The sequence below is a fragment of the Lynx rufus genome, unplaced genomic scaffold (assembly GCF_022079265.1).
Source record: "Lynx rufus isolate CCGP_SWC_20201006 ecotype Redwood Valley unplaced genomic scaffold, mLynRuf1.p SCAF_39, whole genome shotgun sequence".
Lineage (NCBI taxonomy): Eukaryota > Metazoa > Chordata > Mammalia > Carnivora > Felidae > Lynx > Lynx rufus.
Genome location: NW_025814855.1, coordinates 211,411 through 239,345, shown reverse-complemented (window position 1 = coordinate 239,345; position 27,935 = coordinate 211,411). Strand labels below are relative to the sequence as shown.

The following is a 27,935-nucleotide window of genomic DNA, read 5'->3' as shown; positions in this document are numbered from 1 at the left end:
CCTGCCTTCTTGGAGAGAATACACAGGTGTAACTGAGGAACAGGGTTGCGACGACTATCTGAAGATATCTGATCAACTCAGGACCTGTTAATAAGAGGTAAACATTGCACAGCCAGGGGGCTGGAGTCAGGATGCTGTAAAGAGGATGAAAAAACACTAGGGGGTCAGGGAGGCACCAAGACCTGAGATGGCATGGACCAGACACCAGGTGTGAGAATAGCCCACCTCGGGCAGTCACCAGGGCAGGTCTCCTCATCAATTCCACTGGGATAACCACAGGGAACGTAGAAACCACCAGAGCCATGGGAGCTGATGAGGTTTGTGAGAATCCACCCCAAGAGGACCAAACCACCCCTCAACAGACCATAACCCGTGAGGATCATCTGTATATGAACAATACTGAAAATCCACAAACAATGTTCAGGGAAGGTCTCCAAGGCAGAGCCCAGTGGCCCCACAATCACCACGTCAGTGCATGAAATGCTGGGTATCTTAGAGAAAGTGACTGAGCTGGACATGACCTGCTGCAAAGATTTAGACTTCTGATCCGATTTCAGCCACTCATGGCCCCTTGATAGAATGTGTGTGTGTGGGGGGGGGGTTGTTCACAGCAGTCAGGGAGAGAAGGAAACATAGCCTGGGGGCCGCAGCTACAGGACCACCACAAACTTGCAAGGCGAACACAGCAAGAGCAAAGAAAACAGAGTTCTAGGTGTGGGAGTAAGGAAGCCAGTGGCCCGACCCAGAGGTCACCAGTGCAAAGTTCTCAAGCATCACCCTGGGGTAGGTTGCTCTGGGACTCGTCTAAGTGTTCCATTCTTCCTAGGAGACTCGGCACCACATCCTCTAGGATGAGTGCATCTGAATCCACTGCACGACATCCAGGAGCCGGGTCCTTCTCCTGCTGGCCTCGCATCTTGATGTGCCCAGGACCTTTCTCCCTAACATCCTCAACAACGCGCTCACCCTCCTCCACAAGGCCCCCTACCTGACTATGGCCTTACACGGGGCAGGCTACCAGCCTACTGTCCCCTGAGCATGTTCCAGATCCATCCCCGGTACCCCAGACCCGCCTGAGTCCAGTGGCCCAGGCACCACCAGACTCAACACTTGTAAAGTCCAACTGCGGATCTTCTCCAACACTTCCTCCTCCTGCCAAGGCTCCCTGGCCGCTGGTCCCCAGCTCCTCACTGAACTCAGGCTGGAGAGGCTTTTCTGAGCTCCGTCTCCTGCTCCGTGAAGCAGACACCGCGTACGGGGCGATGACTCCTGGGCGGCGGCGGGCACGGATGGGTTTTGATGGAGGTGAGACCCGAAGGTGATGCCTCTTTACCGCCAAAAACACTTGCCGAGCTTAAGCCGCGTACAGAGCGCGCAGCCTCCTCTCCGGCCCTCTATATTCCAGTTTCCACCGTTCTGAGGGGCCTCCCAAATTCCCGCCTCCGCGCAGTTACGCAGTCCGTCTGCCGGACGTGGTTCCGAAGGAGGGCGACGCCGGAAGTCCCACCTCCACGGACCGCGGAAAAGCTCCTCTCTGGGGCCGTCATTGGCTACGTCCGTACGAGCGCACAGCAGCGCCCTCTCCTGTCGCCTTGGCAACGAGCAAGCGGCACCGCGAGGGGAGCTGGGAAATGAGGCCCTAAAGTGACGCTGGAGCTAAGTTAATGAAGGCGTCTGGAGGCGGCCGGACTTCGGCGTTGCTCTAGCTGTGCTCTTCTTGCAGCTGTGGGTGGAGACCAGCACTTGGAGAGCCGCGTTGCCGAGAAGAGGGTCGGGGACCCTCGTGGCACCTGTGCGCGCGCCGTGACCCTCGGAAATAACCCCATTTTTCTAAGACTCGGTGTCGCCCACTGCGGAACGGGTGCCGGAGGGTCAGGGCCTCCCGCGGGCGGTTCCCTGGTCTTTGAGCACATTTTACACGGAGGAGACCTAGCTTCGAAGGTTCCGCGGTCGGCCGGAGGTTCCTGCGCCCAAGGCGGGGTGGTAGGTACGGATTTGAGCTGAGTAGACCGGAATTCGGCGCCTATCGCAGCCAAGCTCCGTCCACAGCTTCCCATGGCCGAGGAGGCGCTGGTAAGTGGAAGGTGCCAGAGGCTCTGACAGCCCTGACCCCACCCAGTGGGTCGGGTTCTGAATGAGCTCAGGAGAAGCGGGGAAGGCTGTGCAGGTGAAGGGGCAGCCTGGTCAGAGGCAGAGGTGGAAGAGGGGTCTTGGAGATCCATGTGTGGTCTGGTCGGCTGAGAGTTGAAGCGAGGGACAGGCCTGGGTAGGGAGGTCTTCAGTGCAGAGTGCGGAGGCGGGGATGCCCTTAACACCGAGCCATGGAGGAGTGGGGCTGGACTGAGTGAGGATGGTATTGTGGTTGCTCTCAGTGGTGTTACCGGAGACACTGTGTGCAGAATGGGCATGTAAGGGAAGTCCAGCGAGTTGCCAATGGGCTGAACGGGTGAGATTGTGTTGGGGTGTGGAGCTCTAACAAGTTGTGGTACAAAGAGTTCTGTGCATGTCAGACACCGGGGCAAAACCAGAAGGGTGAGCCTAGGTTTGCTTGTCTCTGGGAGCCGATCTCTGGGACTTAGAGGGAATTGGCTAGCAGGAGATAGGGTGAGACCTGTGTGTCTGCCTGGGAACATAGATGGCATCTATCTGGTCACCAGCCTGTTGTTGCTGTGGGCAGGATGCAGAGTCCAATAGTAACATGAGGAGAGAGGCACCAATGGAATTGGGGGCCCTGGCAATCCTCTGAGGTAAGAGGCTTAGGAGGAGGGAGGTAGAGGGTATGTGTCGAGTGGAAGTAGGGGTTTGGGGCTTAAAGGGAAAGTTGATGTCAGTGAGAGATGAGGCAGGACCTTGGGACACTGATCAAGGCCCTAGATGTGTTCCTCTGTCTGTGTTTTGGTTGGCTTGTCTGCCCACTATTGACCCCTAAGGCTCAGTTCAATCCATCATTACAGGGGCTGGTGACCTTTGAGGATGTGGCTGTGTATTTCTCCCGGGAGGAGTGGGAGCTCCTTAATCTGACTCAGAGGAGCCTTTACCGTGATGTGATGCTAGAGAACTTTGCACTTATTGGCTCGCTGGGTAAGTCTCTCACACTCTTTCCTAACAGACCGTCTCTGCCTTTTACCCATAGGAAGCTGTGCTCATCCTAAAACCCCACCACAGAGGCTGCTTCCTTCCCAGGTTCCCTGTGGTTGGTGCTGTGAGTACTGGCAATGGGCTGTGTGTTCTTCCCCTGCCTCTCTCTGAGCAGCCTTGTTAGCAGCCTCAATAGCTGTTGCCCCACTGCCTCCTGTAGTAGGGCTTGGGGTTCAGAAGTTTACAGTTTGCCCAACAAATCCCACTCAGCCCTGACTGTCTCTGTGAGTCTGCTGAAGTCATGGCCTCTCTGTGCTCTGGGTTTTGCCTTCTTTCTTCAAAAGAAAATTTATAGGGTCCTCCCTGGTCCAAGCTTGAGCCATGAATTCGAATCAGTAGCTCAGTTAGGGGAGTATTGCCACTTAATATCTTTCAATTCAGAACATGAAATGTCTTTCCATTTATTTAGTCGTCTTTAACTTTTTTCAACAGTGTTTTGTAGTTTTCAGCATATAAGACTAAAGTTATTCCTAGGTATTTTATTCCTTCTGATGATATTTTAAGTGGAATTGTTTTAACTTCATCTTAGATTGTTCAGTGCTAGTGTATAGAAATATAGATTTTTGTATAGTGATTTTGTGTCTTGTGGCCTTACTAAACCCATTTATTAGTTCTAATAGTTTTTTTTTTTTAGTGAACTCCTTGATATTTTCCATATATGTGGTGTGATGTCATCTGCCAATAGAGATATCTTTACTTCTTCCTTTGCTTAACTGACCTGGCTAGAACTTCAAGTACTTTATTGAATAGAATTAGTGAGAGTAGATATCCTTGTCTCATTCTCAATTTTATGGGAAAAGCATTTAGTCTTTCACTAATAATCACTGTGGGTTTTTTGCAGCTCACCTTTTCAGGTGAGGAATTTCCCTTCTTTTCTCAATTTGTCGAGTGCATTTATCATGAAAGGTCATTAGATTTTGTCTAGTACTTTCCCATGTGTATGGAAATGATCATGTGCAGGGGCCTGGGAGGCTCAGTCGGTTAAGTGTCGGAGTCTTGGTTTTGGTTCAGGTCATGGTCTCACAGTTCATGAGATCAAGACCCGAGTTGGGCTCTGTGCTGTGTGTGGAGCCTGCTTGGGATTCTCTGTCTCCCTCTCTTTTTCTGTCTGTCTGTCTGTCTGTCTGTCTGTCTCTGCCCCTCCCCTGCTTGCATGTGTTTTTTTTTTCTCTCTCTCAAAATAAAAAAATAAATAAACATTAAAAAGAGATGATTGTGTGATTTTTATTGTCTATTCTGTTAACACAGAGTATTACAGTAATTGATTTTCATAGTTCAACCTTGTGTTACTAGGACGTTTTTCACTCTGTCGTAGTTTATAATCCTTTTATGTATTTCTGGATTGGCTTTGCTAGTATTTTGTTGAAGAGTTTTGCATCTTTATTTGTAAGAGTTACCAGTGTGTAGTTTCCTCATAATGTCTTTTTTTTTTTTTAATTGAGTATGAGGGTAATTTTGGCCTCAATGGATGAGTTGGGAAATGTTCCCTTTTCTACTGTTTTCTGGAAGAGTGTGTCAAGTATTGGTGGAAATTTTTATTTCAGTGTTAATATTCATCAGTGAAGCCCTCTGGGCTGACTTTTTTTCTTACCCCCATGGGGGAAGTTTTGTTGTTTAAATATAATCAGACTTTCTGTTTCTTCTTGAGTCAGTTTTGGTAGTTTGTGGCTTTTTTAGGAATTTGTCTGTTTTATCTAAGTTATCTAATTTGTGGGCATACAGTACAGTTGTTCATAGTATTTCCTTAAAACCCTTTCTAGGGGTGGGGCATCTGGGTGGCTCAGTTGGTTAAGTGTCTGACTTTGGCTCAGGTCATGATCTCATGGTTTGTGGTTTCGAGCCCCGTGTGGGGCTCTGTGCTGACAGCTCGGAGCTTGAATCCTGCTTCGGATTCTGTGTCTCCTTCTCTCTCTGCTCCTCCCCCACTTGTACTCCGTCTCTATCAAAAATAAATAAATGTAAAACAACAACAACAAAAAAAAACCTTTCTAGGGATGCCTGGGTGGCTCAGTCAGTTAAGTGTCTGACTTCGGTTCAGGTCATGATCTCATGGTTCGTGAATTCGAGTCCCGTGTCAGGCTGTATGCTGAGAGCTCAGAGCCTGGAGCCTGCTTCAGGTTCTGTGTCTCCTCTCTCTGCCCTTCCCCATTCACACTCTGTCTCTCTTTCAAAAATAAGTAAACGTTAAAAAAATTTTTTTTAACTTTCTATTTTGTAATTTTGTTAGTGATGTCCCCCTTTTCATTTTTCTTTTTAATAATTTGATTCTTTTATTTTTTTCTTGTCAGTCTAGGTAGCAGTTTTTCAATTTTGCTAATCTTTTCAAAGATCCTAATTTTGGTTTCACTGATTCTCTCTTTCTAATCTCTATTTCATTTATCTCTGTTCTTTACCATTTCCTTTCTTATGTTAGCTTTGAGTTTAGTTGCTTTTCTTTTTCCTGTTCCTTGAGGACTAAAGTTAGGCTATTGGTTTGAGATCTTTTAATTTTTTTAAATTATTTTAAAAATGTTTATTTAGGGGCACCTAGGTGGCTCAGTCGTTTACGTGTCCGACTTCGGCTCACATCATGATCTCGTGGTCCCTGAGTTTGAGCCCCGCATCGGGCTCTGTGCTGACAGCTCAGAGCCTGGAGCCTGTTTCGGATTCTGTGTCTCCCTCTCTCTCTGACCCTCCCCCATTCGTGCTGTGTCTCTCTCTGTCTCAAAAAATAAATAAATAAACGTTAAATTTTTTTTTTTAAATGTTTATTTATTTATTTTTGAGAGAGAGAGGCAGAGGGAGAGAGGGAGACAGAGAATCCCAAGCAGGCTCCACACTGTGAGCCAGGATCCCGACAAGGGGTTAGACTCATGAACCATGAGATCATGACTTGAGCTGAAATCAAGAGTCATATGCTTAACTGACTGAGCCACCCAGGTGCCCCTGAGCTCTTTTTAAATATGGGTGCTGTGACATAAAAGAAATATATATTTTGTCTTTGTTCCCACTTCCTAGCACTGCTCCTAAAACTGTTGGAATCTCTGAAATGATGAGTATCTTTTGTGTGCTAATGGGATGGCTGGTGGCTGGGAGCCCCTAGATAGCTTCAGGATAGGGGGTGGCCACCAGAAAGACTAGGGCATGATTGGAAGGTTAAAAATTGAGCTGCCCCCACCCCCTATCCTCCCAGTCCCCTAACCCTACCCTCCAGGGAGATTTAGAGGGGCTGAAGACTGAACCAATCACCAGTGGCCCATGCTTTAATTAATTATATATCATAATGAAATTTCCATAGAAACTCCTAAACAATAGGCTCCAGAGAGCTTCTGGGTTATTGGGAAAGTGGCACCACCAGAGGGCGTGAATGCCTCTAACCCTCTACTTCGTCAACCCCCACCCCCATCTCTACCCTGGCATACTTTGCCCTTTGCATCTCATCCATTGGGTTGTTTCTGAGTTGTATATTTTATAATAAACTGGTATAGTAAGTAAACTCTTTTCCTGAGTTCTGTGAGCCATTATAGCAAACTATTGAACCTGAGAAGGGATCAATAATTGTGGGAATCCCTGATTTATAGCCACTTGGTAAGAAGTGTGGGAGGTCTGGGACTTTCAACTGATGTCTGAAGTAGCAGCAGTCCTGTGGGACTGAGCCCTTAATCTGTGGGATCTGACGCTGACTCTGGGTAGTTAATATGAGAATTGAATGGAATCCTTGGACACCAGCTTGATGTCTGAGATTTGGAGAAGTGGTGTGGAACACCTGCCCTGTACCTACCCACTTCTGGTGTCAGATTGTTAGAAGTGAGACAGCACAGAGGTGTTTATAGCTCTAATTTCCTATTTTCTAAGCACTGCTATGTCCCATTACTTTGGGCATGTTGTATTCTCATTTTCATTCATTTCAGAGTGCTCTGTAGTTGTCTTTTGGTCATTTAGGAGTGTTGTATTTAGGGGCGCCTGGGTGGCGCAGTCGGTGAAGCGTCCGACTTCAGCCAGGTCACGATCTCGCGGTCCGGGAGTTCCAGCCCCGCGTCAGGCTCTGGGCTGATGGCTCAGAGCCTGGAGCCTGTTTCCGATTCTGTGTCTCCCTCTCTCTCTGCCCCTCCCCCGTTCATGCTCTGTCTCTCTCTGTCCCAAACATAAATAAACGTTGAAAAAAAAAAAAAAGGAGTGTTGTATTTAAATTCCATAAATTTCTGAGTTTCCCAAAGTTCTTTCTGTTGTTGATTTCTATTTTAATTCCTTTGTGGTCAGGGGCGCCTGGGTGGCGCAGTCGGTTAAGCGTCCGACATCAGCCAGGTCACGATCTCGCGGTCCGTGAGTTCGAGCCCCGCGTCGGGCTCTGGGCTGATGGCTCAGAGCCTGGAGCCTGTTTCCGATTCTGTGTCTCCCTCTCTCTCTGCTCCTCCCCCGTTCATGCTCTGTCTCTCTCTGTCCCAAAAATAATTAAAAAAAAAAAAATTCCTTTGTGGTCAGAGATCATACTTTTTGTGATTTCAGTCCTCGAAAGTCTGTTTCCCATCAAGTGGTCTGTTCTGGAGAATGTTCCATGTGCATGTGAGCATGTGAGAATATGCATTCTGCTGCTGTATTGTGGCATGCTCTATAGATGTCTGTTAGGTCTAGTTGATTTTTAGTGTTATTCAAGTGCTGTATACTTATTTGTTTTCTTCCTAGTGATTCTGTCCATTATTGAAAGTTCTCCAACTATTATCGTTTGTCTATTTTTTACTTAAGTTATGTCAGTTTTACTTCATGGGAGGCTCTATTAAAAGATTATGGTAAAACACAACATGGGGTCTACCTGCGTAACACATGTTTAATTGTGCAGAAGATGTTTTTTTCTTTTCTTTTTTTTAAAAATGTTTTTGATGCTTATTTATTTTTGAGAGTGGGAGAGAGAGACAGAGCATGAGAAGGGAAGGGGCAGAGAGAGAGGGAGACACAGAATCCAAAGCAGGCTCCAGGCTCTGAGCTGTCAGCACAGAGCCTGACGTGGGGCTAGAGCTCAGGAACCGTGAGATCATGACCTGAGCTGAAGTCAGACGCCCAACCTACTGAGCCACCCAGGTGCCCCGAGGATGTTGTTTTTCTCATACTCGGTTTCCTTCATGGTTGCCATGGTGACATGCGCTTCCTTTGGTGGGGGACGGAGTGGGTAAGCCTTGGCTTGGGTTGGCCTCTTACTGCCGTTCTCCCTCCCAGGATTTGCATCTTCAAGGTGCCATGTGGTTGCGCAGCTGGAGAGTGAAGAAGAGTTCTGGGTTCCCAGCATGGTGGACCTGACTCTGGTCAGCAGAGTTGAGGCCAGGAGCGGTCCTGGTCCTGGTCCTGGTGAGTAGGGCTGGGACATGTCTTGGTTTCAGTGATGGGCTCACAGCATGCTGCTCATCTGTGTGCTTTGGCTTTTTGGTACTGAGGCCAGCGACCACACACTGTTCCCACCTTTCCTCTCCCTTGTGGACACAGTATGCGATTTCTGTCCCTACCATGACTCTCAGGACCTAGATGACCCCCCTCCCTGTTCTCCACGCCAGTGTAGAGCCACCAGTGACTTGAGATGTGCCCACATCCTTAAATAATACTTCAAGACCAGCTACTCTGTTACAGCTGCCTTTTCATCTGTGCAGACGCATCCTCTTCACAGTGCCCACTGACCAGCAGTGGAGGCCCTTCTTGAAACACATTGCAAGGAGTGACCTGGTGGCCTCACCTCTTCTCCTGGCACTGCTCCCATCTCTGTGTTCTTATCCCTGCTGAGGTCTTTCCTACTCTGTGATCTGGCAGAGCCCTGTTCTACTGGGCCAGCCGTTTCTCACCCAGACTTCTAGCAACCTCCTGGCAATTCTGTGGACTGCTTTCTGGTATGTCTGATGTGTGTTTGTGATGTAGGTACCTCCTCTCTCTAATCCAGCTCTCGGTAACTGGCTTTTATGTTTCAGGTTGTCCATGTAGCCTGAAGGGTGGGGAAACCCCTACAGAGCAGATGAAGAGTTACAGAGTCTACCTGTCAGAGAAGCCCTCTCTGCTTGGGGAGTCTGGGAAGGACGTGCCTACCACCTTAGGTCTTCTCCGGCACCAGGCCACCCACAGCAAGGGGAAGCCACACAGGAGCACCGAGCATGGAGAAGCCTTCCAACCCAGCTCCAGTAGCCAACAGCAGCAGGCAGTCCACGCCACACAGAAGGCCTTCAAGTGCAGTGACTGCGGGAAAGCCTTCCCAAAGGCCTTTGCGCTCCTTGACCACCTGGTAACCCACCCCAAAGAGAGACCCTTTAGATGTCCAAAAGGTGGAAATGCCCCCAAGGAGAAGTCCACCCATGTTAATTACCAAAAAATTCACACTGGAGAAACATCCCATGTGTGTACTGAGTGCGGAAAGGCCTTTAGTTATCCCTCTAAACTGAGGAAGCACCAGAAGGTTCACACGGGCATAAAACCTTTCAAGTGTGATGAATGTGGCAAAACCTTCAACCGCAAAGATGCACTCGTTCTGCACCAGAGAATTCACACTGGAGAAAGGCCTTATGAGTGCAGCGAATGTGGGAAAGCCTTCAGCGTTCTGTCTACTCTCATTCGGCACCGGAAAGTTCACATTGGAGAAAGGCCCTATGAGTGCAGGGAATGTGGGAAGTTCTTTAAATACAACCATAGCTTCATTCTTCATCAGAGAGTTCACACTGGAGAAAGGCCTTATGAGTGCAAGCAATGTGGGAAAACTTATGTGACCCGCTCTGGCCTGTATCAGCACTGGAAAGTTCACACTGGAGAACGGCCCTATGAGTGCAGCCTGTGTGGGAAGACCTTCACCACCAGGTCCTACCGCAATCGGCACCAGCAGTTCCACACTGAAGAGAGGTCCTATGAGTGTACAGAATGTGGGAAAGCCTTCAAACATAGTTCTACCCTTCTTCAGCACAAGAAAGTCCACACTGGAGAAAGGCCATAAGAAGACAGGGGATGTTGGAAAGCCTGTAGCTAGGGCTGGCACCTTGTTCAACATGAAAAACCTCACTCCAGAAAGGAGAGGAGAGTAGCCATTTGAAAGCTAAACCTGGCACACCCCAACACATGCGCTGGGGTGGCAGGTGTGTGGGAAGTTTTCAGGAGCTAGGTTGCACTTGGACCTGCCTAGGCTGTTGGCAGTGTTAAGTTGCTGCCAGTTTCCGTGATACAAACCATCTCAGCTCCACCACCTGGCAGGTGCCCAAGGTGTGCATCAGGCACCGCAATGTGCCCTGGAACAGCAAGACCTCCATGGTCGCCACTCTTTAAAGGAGAGAATCATGAGTGGTGGAGTCCGTGATGGGCCTCATTTGCTCCCTCCAACTGGTTCAGGTATGCCTGTGACCAAGCTCTGGTCAAGAGTAGCTGAGCTGTGTCTACTGGGGGCTTCCAGAGAAGGTTAATCCTTTCCATGGACATCGTTTACACTACGCATGGTACCTGTCATGGATTTATCCAACCCTGGAACTGACTGTCTCACACTTCCCTGGAATGTATGGTAATAAAAGCTTTATTGTTTAAGCCATCTTTAATATTGGGGGTTCTGATCACTGTGTGTGAAGAGATTGAGAACAAAACTGGGCTCATGAATAGAAGGACTGGCTTCCGTGGTAAGGGGTCCTTGACTTTTGTTGCCTTACTGGGGATAGCAGGATGTTCACCTCATGGCCATCACCCTGGTCCTGAGAGAAGGAAGATCCTGTTGTCCTGGGATGTGGCCAATGTTCCTAGTGTCTCTGCGTACTGTGGCCTTCATTGTCTTTGCTGCCAGTGTGCCAGGGCACAGAGGAAAGAAGTGGTCGAACCAACATATGGACCCGTATCCTCTGGTTTGTGGGGTCTTTTGATTTAAAAAATTTTGGAAACTAATTTCCCAAAGGTCAATAAAATGTCAGTTCAGCAAAACTTGTATGTTGGTTGTAGCTGTGTCCCTGTTCCAAAAGTTATGCTTCCTGTCAAGAAGAGAATGTTCGTTTGAAGCACGTTGGAGAGAGAATGGTGACCCTAGGCTTAAGGGGCTTTGAGCCACAGTGCTCAGCCATTACCATGTGTTGGGGTTGGAAATGACTGCTGCCTCCTATAACTGGAGTGATGCTTCTCCCCCACCCCTGATGGCAGGAGGACTGGGGGTAGAAACAGGGTAGAAGCCCAGGCAGGCTTATAGTCAGGGGACTTTTTGGCCAGTCTGCTCAGTTTCTTCCCAACACTGTGAAGTATATGCCCACCTCCAGGCCTACTCAGGCCCTACTCCCTGCGTATAGTAATTGTTTGCCTGCAGCATGGTGGGGGTGGGGGTGGGGGTTGGTCTGTGTTGTAGCAGAGTTAAAGTCCAGCTGAACCAAGTAGGGCTCAGTTCTTGGGGTAGGGTAGACATCAGTCATTAGAGTTCAATCCTTTGTACCTTGTATGGGTGGCCTTGGTTAGATCAGATGGCCCTGAGCACATGGGTGAAGGGTCCTCTGAACCAGCTTTCTGGTCTCCCATTGGGGTTGCTTGTATAGCAGCCAACCTGCTGGGGAGGGGGTGAAGGGTAATGTTTTCCAGGTGATGCTGGAACATCTGCCCAGGGTAGATGACTTGCCCAGGGTATCAGTTTGGGTATCAGTTAGCTCAAATCTCACCTGGAAAGCCAGTGCCAGCAGCCCATCCTTGCAGCTTCTGTCTTGGCTGCCCTGAGACTGCCCTCTCCCGCAGCCAGGGGTAGCTCTCCTCTGGAGTCCACCCAGCAGTTCTGTGCCCCTGGGCATTTTTATATGTGCCCTCAGCCTATCAGGAATGCCTCCCCAGCCTCTCTACCTCTTTCAAGAATACCCCTTCCACAGTTAAACCAAGATGGTATTTCTTCATGAGACCCCTCACTTCCTCATTTGGAGTGACCTTCTTCCTCTTTCTCTGCCCTCTCTGTGCTTTGATGTCTGGCCGGACACAAACCCAGTGCTACCCCTAAGTTTGTCCTCACGATTACATCTGCTGCACGTTTGAAATTGAGGGATACATTTGGGTTTGTTAAAGACTTAGCAACATAGAAGTCTTCACTGAGATTGGGACTAGTGTGTTTCTTGATTTTTAAGTTCATCTACAGAGGCATAGTACTTCTTTTCTCACTGTGCTATGTGATGTGTTTGGTCCCCGGTCAGCAGGGCAGGTTTCTGTTTATTTTCTCACAGTCAACAAGACAGTTTGGTGATAGGAGTAAATGTGTGTGTCTCCATAGTAATTAAGCAGGAGAGCAAGGTTGAAATTCTGAATATTCTCAGTTTGATACCTTGTCTTAAAAGACTCTGTGAACTGGTTCATGAGAACAGACACCATCTTGCTCTGCAGATGCCCGTAAGGGGAACCTCCTTCATCTCTTGGTGAGTGTCTCAGTCTGTTCAGTTGCTATAAGAAAATACCAGAGACTGGGCGGCTTAAGCAAGAGAAATTTATTTCTCCCAGTGCTAGGGACTGGGAAGTCCCGGACCCAGGTGTGGGCCAATTTGGTTCTTTGATGAGAGTTCTTCTGGCTTGTAGATGGCCATCTTTTTGCTGTGTCCTTACATAGTAGAGAAAAAGAAAGTTCTGGTGTCTCTATGCTTCTTATAAGGATGCTGATTCTGTAACGGAGGACCCACCCTCATCTAAATCTAATTACCTCCCAAAGGCCCTATCTCCGCACCTATATTTACTGAGTATATGCATCAGGCCTGGTCATCAGAGCATATTCAACCCAAAGCTATAATGATGGGGGGGGGGGGGTCAAGGGTGGTCATGTGACCTGAGGTGCATTAATGAGAGGCATTCAAAGGACTTGCAAGGAATTGTGAGGAAAGGGGAACCCTCTTGTGGACCCTGGAGTTCATGCACCAGGATTTGGGAGTTGGGGCTGCCAGCAGCAACTTTTCCTCTTTAAAGAGATGCATGCCTGAAAACTAAGCCAAAAGAGGCAGCTGAGTGGAGATAAGAGACAAGCCCTTTTGATCTCACTGAGCCCTGCATCCAGTTGTGCCTAAAGCTGTCCTGTGAGCTTGATGGATGAATCAATAATTTTATTTTGGCAAAACCACTTACATTTGGGTTTAAGTGCCCCGGAAGGAAAAGAGTTCTGCCTAACATGTAGTCCTTCCCTGCAGTGGTTCCCCCCACTACTCCTGCCAAGGACATCTCAGGGCAGAGCCTCCTGGGGTACGGTACCCATGGACAGATCAAAGCCATGTCAGACATGAGGCTCAGATTCCACCAACCTAAAGGTCTATCAAGTGTTCACTTGCCTTCTCTGAGTTGCCCTTCCCCGCTCCAGAAGCTCCCAGCAGCATGGCACCCGCACAAAGAAACTGTCCCCCTCCACCGGTATCACCACACGCAGCCCAGGCCTCCCTCAGAGCAGCATGTCCATCTGTGGTTCCCATTTGGTTTAGAACAAACCAAACTCCTCATCCCAGCTTACAGGGCCTGCATGACCTGGTTTCCATGCCCTCCTCCTCCAGCATGGGTTAGAGTCTTCTCCTCGCTCTCAAATGCACCATCTCAGTCCTGCCTGAGGCCTCTGCCCTGAAGTTGCCTCTGTCCAGAATCCTCTTCCCCTGGAGTCACCTCCTCAGAAGTCGTGGTTGTATCTTTCTGTCACCTCCCTATTTCATTTCCTCCGAACTCCAACCATTCTCTGCTATGGCCCTGTTCTCTGATCTGTTTGCACATTAAATCTCTGTATTGCACATCATATTGAGATAAAGCGTGTCTGCCGCAGGGCCTGACACACAGTAGGACCCCAGGAAATGGAATTTTTGTTGAGCTAGTATTTGGCTGCCCTGCAGGACTGTGCTGGGCTGAGACCACAGCCCCATCATCACAGCTGACTCTGGGGAGGGAGAGAGAAGGACACCATAGAAAAAGGTAGTAAATCCTTCTTTCTGCACTCAAGTAAGTTACCTGAGTCTGCTTACATATTTATCTCATGCTATGTGAATTGCTACTGTATGCTGAGACTGAACTTGCCCATCAGGGAAGAAACACATAAGGGCATGGAGCTGACATTTTAGTAGGGGGATATAGACTGAAGTCCCCCACCCCAAATTCATGGATTAAAAACTAATGCCCAGTGTGGTATATTTGGCGGTGGGGCCTTTGGGAGGTGCTTAGGTCCTGAGAGTGGAGCCCTCATGAATTATATTAGTGCCCTCAGAAAAGAGATCCCCTGAGAACACCTTCCTTCCTTCCTGGAGTCTCACCAGACACTGAATCTCCTGCCACCCTGATCTTGGACTTCCCAGCCCCTAGTAATGCAAGAAATAAGTTTCTGTTGTTTGTAAGCTACCTGGTCTATGGTGGACTGAGACATGGGGAGACAGATATCCCTCAAGAAACCATACAACTGGCAACTATGACAGGGGCTATGAAAGGACATCCTTTAGGGTATCAACTGAGCCCCCTCTTGGTTCTCTGCACTTCAGGACCTCTGGGTTTGTCGTCATGTCTGTCTACTGGGAACTCAAGTGACTCTGCAATTGGCCTTTACCTTCTAGTGAAAGGAAGTTATCATGGCTTTTAGTCATCATGGCAGCTTCTTTTGTGTGGCTGTGATTTTGTTTTTATTTATTTGTTTATTTATTTTATTTTTTTAATGTTTATTTGTTTCTGAGAGACAGAGAGAGAGAGAGAGAGACAGAGTGCGAGTGGGGGAGGGGAAGAAAGAGAGGGAGACACAGAATCTGAAGCAGGCTCCAGGCTCTGAGCTGTCAGCACAGAGTCCAACGCGAGGCGTGAACCCACGAACTGTGAGATCATGACCTGAGCCAAAGTCCGGTGCTTAACCGTCTGAGCCACCCAGGCTCCCCTGTGACTTTGTTTTTAATCTAATATTTAATGATTCTACTTTTTTGCAGTCCACAGAGCTTATTCAAATTCCACCAGTTTACATATGCACACAGATACGTGTGTGTGGTTCTATATGATTCTATCACGTGTAACTTCATGTAACATCACCTCAATCAAGATATGGAACTGCTGAAATACCACGACAACTTCCCTCATTCTACTCCTTTATAACAACCCCCTCATGTTTAACCCCCGGCAGCCACTAACCTGCTCACCTCTGCAGCTTTCTCATTTTTAAAAAATGTTTATTTATTTATTTTGGGGTGGGGGAGGGACAAAGAGGGGGGAAAGCAAGAGTCCTGAGCAGGCTTCACGCTGCCAGTGTAGCCCGATGCAAGATTCGAACCCACGAACCGTGAGATCATGACCTGAGCTGAAATCAAGAGTCAGATGCTTAACTGACTGAGCCACCCAGGCACCCCTGGAGTTTTCTCATTTTAAGAAAAATGACTTAGATGAGGTCCAATTTGTCATTTTTTCCTTTTATGAATTGTGCTTTTAAGGTCAAGTCTAAGAACGTTTCACTTGATCCTAAGTCCCCCCAATTTTCTCCTTAAAATGTTATAGTTTTGTTTTATATTTAAATCTATGATTCCTTTTGAGTGAGTTTTTTTTACAAGGTGTGAAATTTAGGTAAGGTTTAATTTTTGTTTATTTACTTATATTTTACCTGTGGGCGTCCATTTGCTCCATTACCATTTATCTGTTAAAAGGCATATTCTTACTCCATTTAAGTTCTTTTGCATCTTTGTCAAAAATCAGTTGGGCCTTTATGTGTGGGTTCATTTGGTTCTTTGTTTTGTCCCACTAATCTGTGTATCTATCACTCTGTCAGTACTAATGATTAATTTTAATATTTCCATTTCCCCATAGTTTGCACTGGGCGGACCTGGAGTCTGAGACCTAGAAGAGCAGCTGGATTTGCTGTAGTGTAATGTCACCCTTCATGGATGCCACCACATTCAGAGGTTCATCCCCATCTCTTCTCCATGCGGCAAAGTAAAATTTCCAAAGGTAACTGCAGATCCAGCCCCCTGGTTGCCCATTTCCCACAGGACCTGACCTTTCCTGTCCGGGGGCCCATCTCTGACGAGGGATGGCCTGAGGACTTCCATCAGAGATTTATCTTTTTTATGGACATTGTTGACTCTACATAGGACATTTGTCATGGATTTGTCCAGCCTTCAATTTACTCATCCCTGGCACGTATCACCTTATACTGCTCTAGATTATATGATAACTTAGGTCTTTTTTTTTAAATATAATTTTTTGTCAAGTTGGCAAACATACAGTGTATACAGTGTGCTCTTAGTTTTGGGGGTAGATTCCATGATTCATTGCTTACAACACTCAGTGCTCATCTCAACAAGTGCTCTCCTCAATGCCCATCACCCATTTTCCCTTCCCCCTGCCTTCCCCATCAACCCTCAGTTTGTTCTCTGTATTTAAGAGTCTCTTATGGTTTGCCTCCTTCTCTGTTTGGAACTATTTTTTCCCCTTCCCTTTCCCTATGGTCTTCTGTTAAGTTTCTCAAGTTCCACATATGAGTGGAAACATATGATATCTATCTTTCTCTGAGTGACATTTCACTTAGCATAATACACTCCAGTTCCACCCACATTGTTGCAAATGGCAGGATTTCATTCTTTCTCATTGCCAAGTAGCATTCTGTTGTATGTGAACCACATCTTCTTTATCCATTCATCAGTTGACGGACATTTAGTCTCTTTCCATAATTTGGCTATTGTTGAAAGTGTTGCTATAAACATAGGGGTACATGTGCCCCTATGAATCAGCACTCCTGTATTCTTTGGATAAATTCCTAGTTGTGCTATTGCTGGGTCGTAGGGTAGTTCTATTTTTTTTAATTTTTTAATTAATGTTTTTATTTTTGAGAGAGAGAGAGAGCACGAGTGGGGGAAAGGCAGAGAGAGAGGGACACACAGAATCTGAAGCAGGCTCCAGGCTCTGAGCTGTCAGCACAGAACCCGACGTGGGGCTCGAACTCATGAACCGGGAGATCATGACCTGGGCCAAAGTCGGATGCTTAACTGACTGAGCCACCCAGGCGCCCTGCGTAGTTCTATTTTTAGTTTTTTGAGGAACCTCCCCACTGTTTTCCAGAGTGGCTGCACCAGTTTGCATTCCCAACAGTGCAAGAGGGTTCCCATTTCTCCACATCCTCGCCAACATCTGTTGTTTCCTGAGTTGTTCATTTTAGCCACTCTGACCGGCATGAGGTGGTATCTCAGTGTGGTTTTGCTTTGTATTTCCCTGATGCTGAGTGATGTTGAGCATCTTTTTAAGTGTCTGTCGGCCATCTGGATGTCTTCTTTGGAAAAATGTCTATTCATGTCTTCTGCCCATTTCTTCACTGGATAATTTGTTTTCAGATGTTGAGTTTGGTAAGTTCTTTATAGATTTTGGATACTAAGCCTTTATCTGATATGTCATCTGCAAATATCTTTTCCCATCCCGTCGGTTGCCTTTTAATTTTGTTGAATGTTTCCTTTGCAGTGCAGAAGCTTTTTATCTTGAGGTCCCAATAACTTCATTTTTGCTTTCATTTCCCTTGCCTTTGGAGATGTGTTGAGCAGGAAATTGCTGCAGCTGAGGTCAAAGAGGTTGTTGCCTGTTTTCTCCTCTAGGGTTTTGATGGTTTCCTGTCTCATATTTAGGTCATCCATTTTGAGTTTGTTTTTGTGTATTTTTATGTTAATTTTATGTGTGTATTTTGTGTACCCTTAGTCAAGGGTAAAACTGCAAGCATTTATACCCATGGTCAGTATTCCTTTGGGGTAACTCATGACTTTTGAATATTATGGAAACAACAATATCCCTACTTCCAATGGGGAGAAAATTAAAAATGACTCCTATGTCCAAATTTTATTACATGTAATACCTTTGCCAGCTGCTCTGGATATTATTAAGCTTTCCAGGCATTCCAGACTCAACTCCCTGGAGGCCAAAAGAAAGCGCCTCACTGATATTTCCACCAAAAATGCTGCTTGCAAGGAGGCCAGTAGCCAAACCTCTGTCTTGGTCCAAAGAGATGTTATCCCAAGTGATAATTTGGGTGGTGAGGAATGATCATAGACACCCAAAGGAAAAACAGTATTGAAAATCTAATAATTGTTGGTTCAATAGTAATAGAGAACTTTGGTTTGGAGCAAATAACAATCCAGCTCTACCAGAAATTCTAAAATTCTCCCTACTTACAACTGTACATGCGTCAAACCATTGGTTTACTGAGAAAATGACAACATTCATGAACCAATTTTGGTTGGGAAATATTAATAAGGTCTCACAAAGTACCTGCCTCACTCATCCCATCTGTCCAAAGTATAATCCAGGGAAACCTGTTAAAAAAATGGATTTCATACAGCTTCCCCATCTTGTGGATATAAATATATTTTAATCATGGTTTGTATGTTTTCTCACTGGATCAAAGCTTTCCCTTGTAGACAGGTCAGTCATTCTACCATGGCTAAAATTGTTTCAGAAGAGATTATCCCTACCTGGGAAAATCCCTCTCCAACTCTATAGTGCGAGGGGAACCCATTTCACTGGACAGGTGCTTTGACAAGTCTGCACTGTTTAGCTGGTTTTACAAAACTTTCATTAGCATACCATCTTCAATCCTCAGGGTTAACTGAATGCACTGATAGCATGGTTAAGACTCAATTGGTAGGGAGTCTGAGTGGCTCAGTCGGTTAAACCTCTGACTTGATTTCAGCTCAGGTCATGATCTCACGATTTGTGGGTTGAGCCCCGTGTTGAGCTCAGTGCTGACAATGCTGTCTCTCAAAATGAATAAATATGCTTTAAAAAAGAGTCCGTTGGCAAAATTTACAGAGGTCTTCCAAATATTTTGGCTGAAAGCATAGTTGTTAGTCCTTCTAAACCTCAGATCCACCCCTTTGGGAACACAGACTCACCCTTTGAGATAGTCACAGGATGGTCAATGCATTTGGCCATGCCTCCTTTGATCCACAGTTGATAAAAGAACAAAGAACATATACTTCAATATTGTAAAAGCCTAGTTGGTTCTATTAAAAGTAACCATGCTTCGGTAGTGCGCTCCTGGAAGACAATGACCTTAAGCATCACACCTTACAACCAGGAAAAGACTGCTCCAGAAGACTCTACTGCCTCACTGGAAAGGCCCTTATCAGGAACTTCACACCAAGTCTTGTGCCACCAAACTCCAGGCAATAGACTCTTGGATTTACATGATGGAGCTAAAGAAATAACCAAACCCGACTGGACCTGCACACCACCTATTAATCTGAAAGTAAAGATTTCCCAAAGTGAAGCAGACAACATCTGATGAGATAACTTTCCCAAGATGTTTGGATCTTGCATGCATTTTTTTCTCACTGTTGCTTCTTCTCTCTCTTTTATGGGAAGAAAGGACCCCTGTCTGCATTTTCCAAGCCCTCACGAAAGGGGAAACCTCTTCTTTTGACTATGGCCTTTTGGAAACAGCCTCATTGTGATCCTGTGACAAATTAATTTTTCTCTTGCTTTTTCTGAAGGGTTAGAAGCTTCAGAATTCACAAAAATTTATATTTAATATATATATTAAAAATATACACACACACATATATATGTGTATACACACACACACACACACACATATATATATATATATATATATATATAATTTTTTTTTTAAGTTTAGTTTTTTATTTTGAGGGGACAAGGGGCAGAGAGAGAGGGAGACAGAATCCCAAGCAGGCCCTGAGCTGGCAGCATAGAGCCTGATGTGGGGCTTGGACTCATGAGCTGTAAGATCATGACCTGAAGTCTGAAGTCAGATCCTTAACTGACTGAGCCACCCAGGCATCCCTTCACAAAATCTTTCTTTAATATGAACTATTAACCGATATTCAGAGATTCTTACTGAAATTCATGGTTTTTGAATTTAAAGTTTATAGGCTGTATTATCAATAACATATTTGGTTCCACACAGTTCTTTTGAGATAATGATACTGTTTTAAAACATCTTTGAAACTTTGCTGTTTTGCAAAAAATTGATCAACTATTGCTTCATGTTTATACTTGCACTGTATTTTCCCAAATTCACTTGGTCAGTTCTTTCAGTGTGCTCCTGCAGTATTCACTCTTCTGTTTTCATGGCCTCTCTTAATTGGAGACTTCCAGGAGGATACACACTCCAGGTATGCCTCCATAGTGAGAGCTTTACTCCCCTGAGTCAGAAAGAGTGCCAATAAATATTTCAATTGGCTACTTTCAGACCTAAGGTCCTGGTTTAGAACTATCATACAATTTGGAATTAGCATGTTACTTCCTCTGTTTTGTAAACTTAATAATTTTAAGTTTTGTATATCATTGCTGGTCAAACTTTTGTAAGAATGATGTACCCAATAAAGAGATGATCTCCAATATTTATGATCTTGGTAAATTTATATTATAGATGGGAAGTGTCTGGGAGTTCTCTCTCCTAACCTTCCATGTTAACTCAAATGTGGCCTTAAGTGGTTTCCAACCGGTTTCCACTTTCCCTCCAACTTAGGACATGACAACCAGGAAAGGTCCTTTTTCTGGCACTGAGTGACAAAACCACTAAAATCTGATCCTTGATCTGTGAGGTTTTAAGGAAAGATCTTGATCAAAAGGGGTAAATATGAACATTTATAAAGGAAACCTTATAAAATGGACTTGGGAGGTAGGAAGAGGACCCTCATGCCCTACCACTGGTCATCAATGGCAGACCCAACAGGAAGAAACCAGTAGTTCATCATTCCAGCAGAAGAAAGGAGGATTTCCTTCCTGACATTGGCAAAAGCCCAGCCTAAGAGAGACATGAGAGACAGTCACAATCCAGTCAATGAGAAAAAAACACAACAAAACAATCCAGCCAATGAGAAGACACTACACCTTTGAGCTCCCAGTTTACCCCAATGGAATTTTGGTTTACAACAGCCCCTCCTAACTTCTCCTTTCTTATATAAAAAAGCCTCCTTTCCTTTCATCTCCAGAATTGGATAAAGTTTTGTCACAGCTTGCTCTAATCAATCGTAATTCTCTGCTATTACTGAATAAATCCATTTTTGCTGGTACTCTGCATTATAGGTAATATCATGAAACAGTTTTGCAAAAGTCCACTTTTTATTACAGCTACCTCCTTAGTTGTAGCAGAGCATCAAAAGTTCTGTAATGGTCTCTTATTTGTATGGGTTCCTATAGAGGTCCATAAGTAGAGCATTTTCCAAATCATACTGAAGTCATGCCTCAAAGCATACATACTATCAGTATTACTAGTTTTTCTCTTGTTATTTGTCTACTGGCAGGTGTGGATGAGGGCAATTAATTCATCAATGTGAACTGAATTTCTGGGAAAGACTTTTTTTTTTAATGTTTATTTATTTTTGAGACAGAGACAGAGCACGAGTGGGGGGGGGGGGGCAGAGAGAGAGGGAGACACAGAATCTGAAACAGGCTCCAGGCTCTGAGCTGTCAGCATAGAGCCTGATGCGGGGCTCGAGCCCACGACCCGTGAGATCATGACCTGAGCCGAAGTCGGACGCTTAACCGACTGAGCCACCCAGGCGCCCCAAGACTTATTTTCTAAAAATGAATGATCTGTGATAGCCTTCTGGGCAAATGTAGGCTTCTGTTTTAAGTATGAACAATCAAGAAAAAAATAAATGAGGTTATACAAAAGAGTCTAAAAAAGTTCTGGGGGCACTTGGGTGACTCAGTCGGTTAAGTGTCTGACTCCTGATTTCATCTCAGGTTGTGATGTCACAGTTTGGTTTGTGAGTTCCAGCCCCACATGGGGCTGGGTGCTGATGGTGCTGATGGTGTGGAGCCTACTTGGGATTCTCTCTCTCTCTCTCTCTGCCTTTCCCCCACTTGCGGGCACTCTCTCTCTCAAAATAAATAATTAAACTTTAAAAAGGCGGATGGTGGGGGGCGGTGCCTAATGGCTCAGTTGGTTGAGCGTCAGTCCGACTTCAGCTCAGGTCATGATCTCATGGTTCACCCCACATGGGGCTCGCTGCTGTCATCACAGAGCCTGCTTGAGATTCTCTGTCTCCTCTTCTCTCTGCCCTTCTCCTACTCGCGCTCTCTCTCTCAAAAGTAAACATTAAAAAAAAAAAATTCAAGGCGCCTGGGTGGCTCAGTCGGTTAAACATCCAATTTCGGCTCAGGTCATGATCTCGCGGTTTGTGAGTTACAGCCCTGCATCAGGCTCTGTGCTGTCAGCTCGGAGTGTAGAGCCTGCTTCGGATCTGTGTCTTCCTCTCTCTCTGCCCCTCCCCACTTGTGCTCTGTCTCTCTCTATCAAAAATAAATTTAAAATGTAAAAAAAAAAAAAGTTGTGTACAAGATGTCAACCAACAAAAATTCACTGAAAATTTAAGAAAATAAGCATATACTTGGGCAATGAGAATTCCAATTTGGGAGACACAGACTCAGGTATAAACTTGAATTGGATCCTAAAGAAGACAAAGAAGGGGTAGAGTTATACAGGCAAAAAGCTAGGTAGGAGTGTAGTAGATGTTCAGTTCCTCTAGGCAAAACAGGGATTTAAATTAGGTTAACTGAGATTGGTAGAGTTAATATGCAAATGAGGGATTGAAACTTATTAAATCACATTGGCTTTTTTTGAAGTGAAGAATGTGGATGATTCAGGTGTCATGGTGAGGAGTAAATTAAGTCCAGGCTGAGAGCTTGCAGCTGACTAAAAAAAAAAAAATTTTTTAAGTTCATGGTTTCCCCAGTGAGGATGTACATAAGTTTCTCCTCCCTTATGCCTGACCCTGTTTAATTTAATTTAATCAATTAATTATGTGATGTATTTTGGCAGCTTGAACCTTTATTTTTAGTATTTTTTTAAAAGCATAATTATAGAGGGGCGCCTGGGTGGCTTGGTCGGTTAAGCGTCCGACTTCGGCTCAGGTCATGATCTCACAGTCTGTGAGTTCGAGCCCCGCGTCGGGCTCTGTGCTGACCGCTCAGAGCCTGGAGCCTGTTTCAGATTCTGTGTCTCCCTCTCTCGCTGCCCCCCACCCCCCCGTTCATGCTCTGTCTCTCTCTGTCTCAAAGATGAATAAACGTTAAAAAAAAAAATTAAAAAAAAAAAGCATAATTATAGAGAGGTGGGTTGGGATGGGCTAGATGGGCGATGGGCATTAAAGAGGGCACTTGTCGGGATGAGCACTGGGTGTTATGTGTAACTGAGGAATCACTAAATTCTACTCCTTAAACCATTATTACACTGTTAACTAACTTGGATTTAAATAAATTAAAAATAATTAATTAATTTTAGAAAAGCATAACTAGAAACTTTCAATACGTAAATAATCCTAGCAAACCATTTAAAAGTGTTGTTGTTCCACAGGAATTTCACATCAGGTCCACCAGGACATCCAGCTCTGTGAGTAACCCCCCCCCAACCCCCCCCCACCTGACTCTATTTTAAAAAGAGACCTTTTAGCCAGTCTTGTTTGCTCCATTTTGAAATCTCCTTTTACAAAGATGTAGTTAATGTTCTAACAGAGGTCCAAATAGTGGAGAGGTTTCTCCCCTTCAAGTTGGGGAAGAAAGTTGCTGGATTCAAGCTGCTATAGTGAGAAAAATGATACATAAAAGGTTAAGACACCATGGGTACCCCAATATATCACTATGTTCTTTAATTCTTCTCATAACACTTACTAGAAATTGTCTGCTTTCAGCAAGATCATTTGTTTTTTAAAAATTTTAAAAATGTTTTTATTTATTTTTGAGACAGAGAGAGACAGAGCATTAGCAGGGGAGGAGCAGAGAAAGAGGGAGACACAGAATCCAAAACAGGCTCCAGGCCTGTGCTGTCCGCACAGAACCTGACGCAGGGCTCAAACTCATGGACCGTGAGATCATGACCTGAGCAGAAGCCGGACGCTTAACCGACTGAGCCACCCAGGCGCCCTTCAGCAAAATCATTTATATTTAGAATCCTGGCAGCCAAATATCTGTGAAGGCTGTTTTCTATATTTTGTGCTAAAAATTGAGTCTTTTTCTTGTAAATTGATAAATCATTGAAACATTTTACTTTTATAATAAAATTAAGAAGGTGACATCTTCATTTTGTCAATTTTAACTTTTTCTTTTATCTGCAATTTGGTAGATAAAAGTGCTTTCAAATTATTAAATGTGGAGGATGCCAGACAAAAGTAATTTGTGCTATTATCCTTCCCTTCATAAAATGAAGGAGCAGGCATCCCTAGGTGGCTCAGTCGGTTAAGTGTCTGACTTCAGCTCAGGTCATGATCTCACAGCCTGTGAGTTCGAGCCCCGCATTGGGCCTGGAGCCTGCTTCGGATTCTGTGTCTCCCTCTCTCTCTGCCCCTTCTCTGCTCACACTCTGTCTCTGAAAAATAAATAATAAACATTAATATTCTTGGTTTGTTTTGTTTTGTTTTTGAGAGAGAGCGCGAGAGTGAGAGCAGGGGAGGGGCAGAGAGAGAGGGGAGAGAAGGATCCAAAGCGAGCTCTGCACTGACAGCAGAGATCCCGGTGCAGGCCTCAAACTCATGAACCCTGATATCATGACCTGAACCGAAGTCAGATGCTCAACCGACTCAGCTACCCAGGCACGCCTTGTGTTAATATTCACCACTGTCACCAACTGGTTTTATTCTATAAAACTGACACTGTGTCCTGTGACCCTGAAGACTTACCACTTCATATACTGGTCATAAAGAATCACTTTCCTTCCATAGATGTTATGGACTGAATGTCTGCATGTCCCCAAACTTCATATGTTTAAGCCCTAATCCCAGTGATGGTATCTAGACAAGAGGGCTCTGGGACATAATTAGGTTTATTTATTTATTTTTTAATGTTTTTTATTTATTTTAATTAAAATTTTTTTTAATGTTTATATATATGTGAAGGAGAGAGAGAGATGAAGTGTGAGTGAGGAGGGGCAGAGAAAGAGGGAGACACAGAATCCAAAGCAGGCTCCAGGCTCCAAGCTGTCAGCACAGAGCCCGATGCAGGGCTTGAACCCACAAACCGTGAGATCATGACCTGAGCTAAAGTTGGATGCCCAACCGACTGAGCCACCCAGGCATCCCCATAATGTTTATTTATTTTTGAGAGAGAGAGAGAAACAGAGAGACAGAGCTCGAGTGGGGCAGGGGCAGAGAGAGAGAAGGAGACACAGAATCTAAAGCAGGCTTCAGGCTCTGAGCTGTCAGCATAGAGCCCAATGTGGGGCATGAACCCACAAACCATGAGATCATGACCTAAGCCCATGACCTGAGCTGAAGTTGGGCCCTTAAGCCACTGAGCCACCCAGGTGCCCCTGGGACGTAATTAGTTTTAGATGAGTTCATGAGGGTGGTGCTCCATAATGGGATTGGTGCCTTTGTGAGAAGAGGAAGAAAGGTCACACTCTCCTCTCTCTCTACCATGTGAGGACACAGCAAGAAAGCAAGCCACAGAGAGGGTCATCACCGGAACCCAAACATGCTGGCACTCTGATCTCTGACTTCCAGCCTCCAGAACTATAAGAAAATAAATATCTGTTGTTTAAACCACTCAGTCTATGGTATTTTGTTATTGCAGCCCAAGCTAAGTCATGTGACCTTTAAAATGATAAGAACACCTTGTTTAGCACTAGTCTTCAAGATCAATGATTTCAGAAAGACAAATATACCCTTGAGGTTTGAAACATTTGCACCTGTGGGTACAACCATGTAAGAAAACATAAGGGTAGCAGAGGGCTGGCATCAGGCCAAAGGTTCAGGCATCAGAGAAGAGAGAAGCTAACACCAAATTGGAGGAGGAAAGGTTGGGAGAGGTTGAGAAGACTGTAGAGGGTGTCCCTCATGGGGGAGGTCACAGGCAAAGGTCCAAATTCAGAGAACTACTACTGGACAGAGCTCAGAGAAGAGCTATCACTAGTGAGGGCAGAATGTACAGTGTCGGTGGATTGTCAATGGACTGAAAGCACTGTAACTGCTAGGCCCCATATAGGCTGGTATCCAGAACAGCTATAAGGTTAGGGCCATGAGGCCTTTGCCTGGAGTGTTCTGGCATCGCTGGCAAAAATCTTTCTTCTCCAACAGACTGGCTGCTGTGTACTGAGCCCCAGTAGGAGACCAGGCTGTTCTAAGGAAGATTCTTCACCCACAGAAGAATTCTTCACCCATGAATTGGGGGCCATTTATGAAATCTAACCATGGCCATCCACACAGTGTACAAAGGATTGAGATGACCAGTGTCTGTCCTACCCCATTTGCTTGGAAGGCTTGATCCTCTTGTGGCTCAGTTGGCCTTTAACTCTGATCTCACATGAGTTCTCCATGTTGTTTCAAGATAATTCTTACATCCAGGAAGGAAGGTCTGAGCAGAGTGGGATTCCCCCAAACATCTCTGCTGGAGAGTACTTGAGCAGCCCTACTGCAAATTTTGATGACTGCAAGCCTGTTTTGGGTTCTGCCTCTGATGTGGCTATCATTCCTTGTTTCCTTTAGGCTTTTAGGAAAAGTCACCGCGAAGAGGAGGCAGCAACAATGCCTTCTCATCCACCAAGCAGTATGGATGGATACTGCATGCTGAAGCCTCTCATGTCAGAAAACTCCAGGTCTTTCTCCCCCCAGGTCTCATGGAAGGACACAGGGGAATGTATATAGCCCACATACATGTTTTGTCAAACTGCTTTTGTACCAAAATGTTTTTTCAAATGGCTTCTAACATAAAACCAAAAGCCACATAAAAATCTGCATATCTGGCTCTCCTTGGAAAACCAAGACATCTAAGAAACCCATATTAATTCAACCATGTTGTCTCCCCATCCCTTAAAAAGGACAGACTTCCTTGGTGGCTACCCGAAATGGGGTAATGAAGGCCATGACTATGCAATCTTCTGGAAACTCTGGTTATTCACATAAACCACTCTCCAGACCATGAGCTCTATCCTCTCAATGTCAGAGTTCTTGTGTGGTGACAGCCACGAGGTGAACAGCTCAGGAAGAATATAGGAATTCATAAAACACTTATTTGGATTTGCATTATGGGTGCTACACAGGTCTGCGGATCTTAGAAGTTCTGCACCCTTGGGGCACCTGGGTGGCTTGGTTGGTTAAGCACCCAACTTTGGCTCAGGTCATGATCTCACGGTTTGTGGGTTTGAGCCCCTTGTTGGGCTCTGTGCTGACAGCTCAGAGCTTGGAGCTTGTTTCAGATTCTGCAGCTCCCTCTCTGCCTCTCCCTGGCTTGTGCTCTCTCTCTCAAAAATGAATAAACATTAAAAGAAGAAGAAGAGGAGGAGGAGGGGGAGGGGATGAGAAGAAGAAGAAGAAGAAGAAGAAGAAGAAGAAGAAAGAAGAAGAAGAGGAAGAAGGAAGAAGAGGAAGAGGAGGAAGAGGAAGGAAGAAGGAGGAGGAGGAGGAGGAGGAAGAGGAGAAAGAGGAAGAAGAGGAAGAGGAGGAGGAAGAGGAAGAGGAAGAAGAAGAAGAAGAAGAAGAAGAAGAAGAAGAAGAAGAAGAGGAGGAGGAGGTAGTAGTAGTAGTAGTTCTGCACTCTTATCTCACTTGGCCAGTCACCTGGAATTTTCTGATGTACCTTTAGAACAGCCAAGTTCCCCCTAGTTTACTAGTCTTCTTCTCCACAGCCAGTGTTTCTGTACTAATGATGGCTTCCCAAATGGCCCCTGTGGGTCTCAGATTAAGTTATACTTGCCTCACCTGCAGAGCCACAGTTAATGGAGAACTGTGGTTACTCCTTATCCCCAATGGCATGGGCCTATAGTTTCCTAGTCTCCCCAACTCCCTATTACTTCACACCCAGTGTTTCTCTATCCACTAGGTGGATACAGTATTCACTAGGCCTCTACTGGCCTCCCAGGGTCATATCCCCTTATTAGGAACCAGAAGACAGCTTCTCCTCACATGGGGGAACCCAGAGTTCTCTCTGTGAATTAGGGACCTGCC

General features: G+C 45.6%; 1 protein-coding gene across 5 annotated transcripts; it reads left to right on the top strand.

Moving 5' to 3' along the window:
- The first annotated feature begins 1,669 nt into the window (after positions 1-1,669).
- Positions 1,670-27,117, top strand: ZNF584 (zinc finger protein 584). Of its 5 annotated transcripts, XR_006964843.1 has the most exons (7): positions 1,670-2,073; positions 2,955-3,081; positions 8,329-8,457; positions 9,066-10,627; positions 15,856-15,996; positions 23,357-23,392; positions 26,478-27,117. XR_006964843.1 is itself a non-coding variant. In XM_047094423.1 (4 exons), exons 1-4 carry the CDS (start codon positions 2,056-2,058, stop codon positions 10,070-10,072), a joined length of 1,281 nt encoding a protein of 426 aa, XP_046950379.1. In that variant the 5' UTR covers positions 1,670-2,055; the 3' UTR covers positions 10,073-11,536. The 5 variants fall into 5 exon arrangements, 1 of the variants encoding a protein (XP_046950379.1); XR_006964844.1 differs by lacking the exons at positions 2,955-3,081; positions 26,478-27,117 and adding an exon at positions 3,134-3,202 and having other exon boundaries at positions 23,357-23,764; XR_006964842.1 differs by lacking the exon at positions 26,478-27,117 and having other exon boundaries at positions 23,357-23,764.
- Positions 27,118-27,935: the final 818 nt, after the last annotated feature.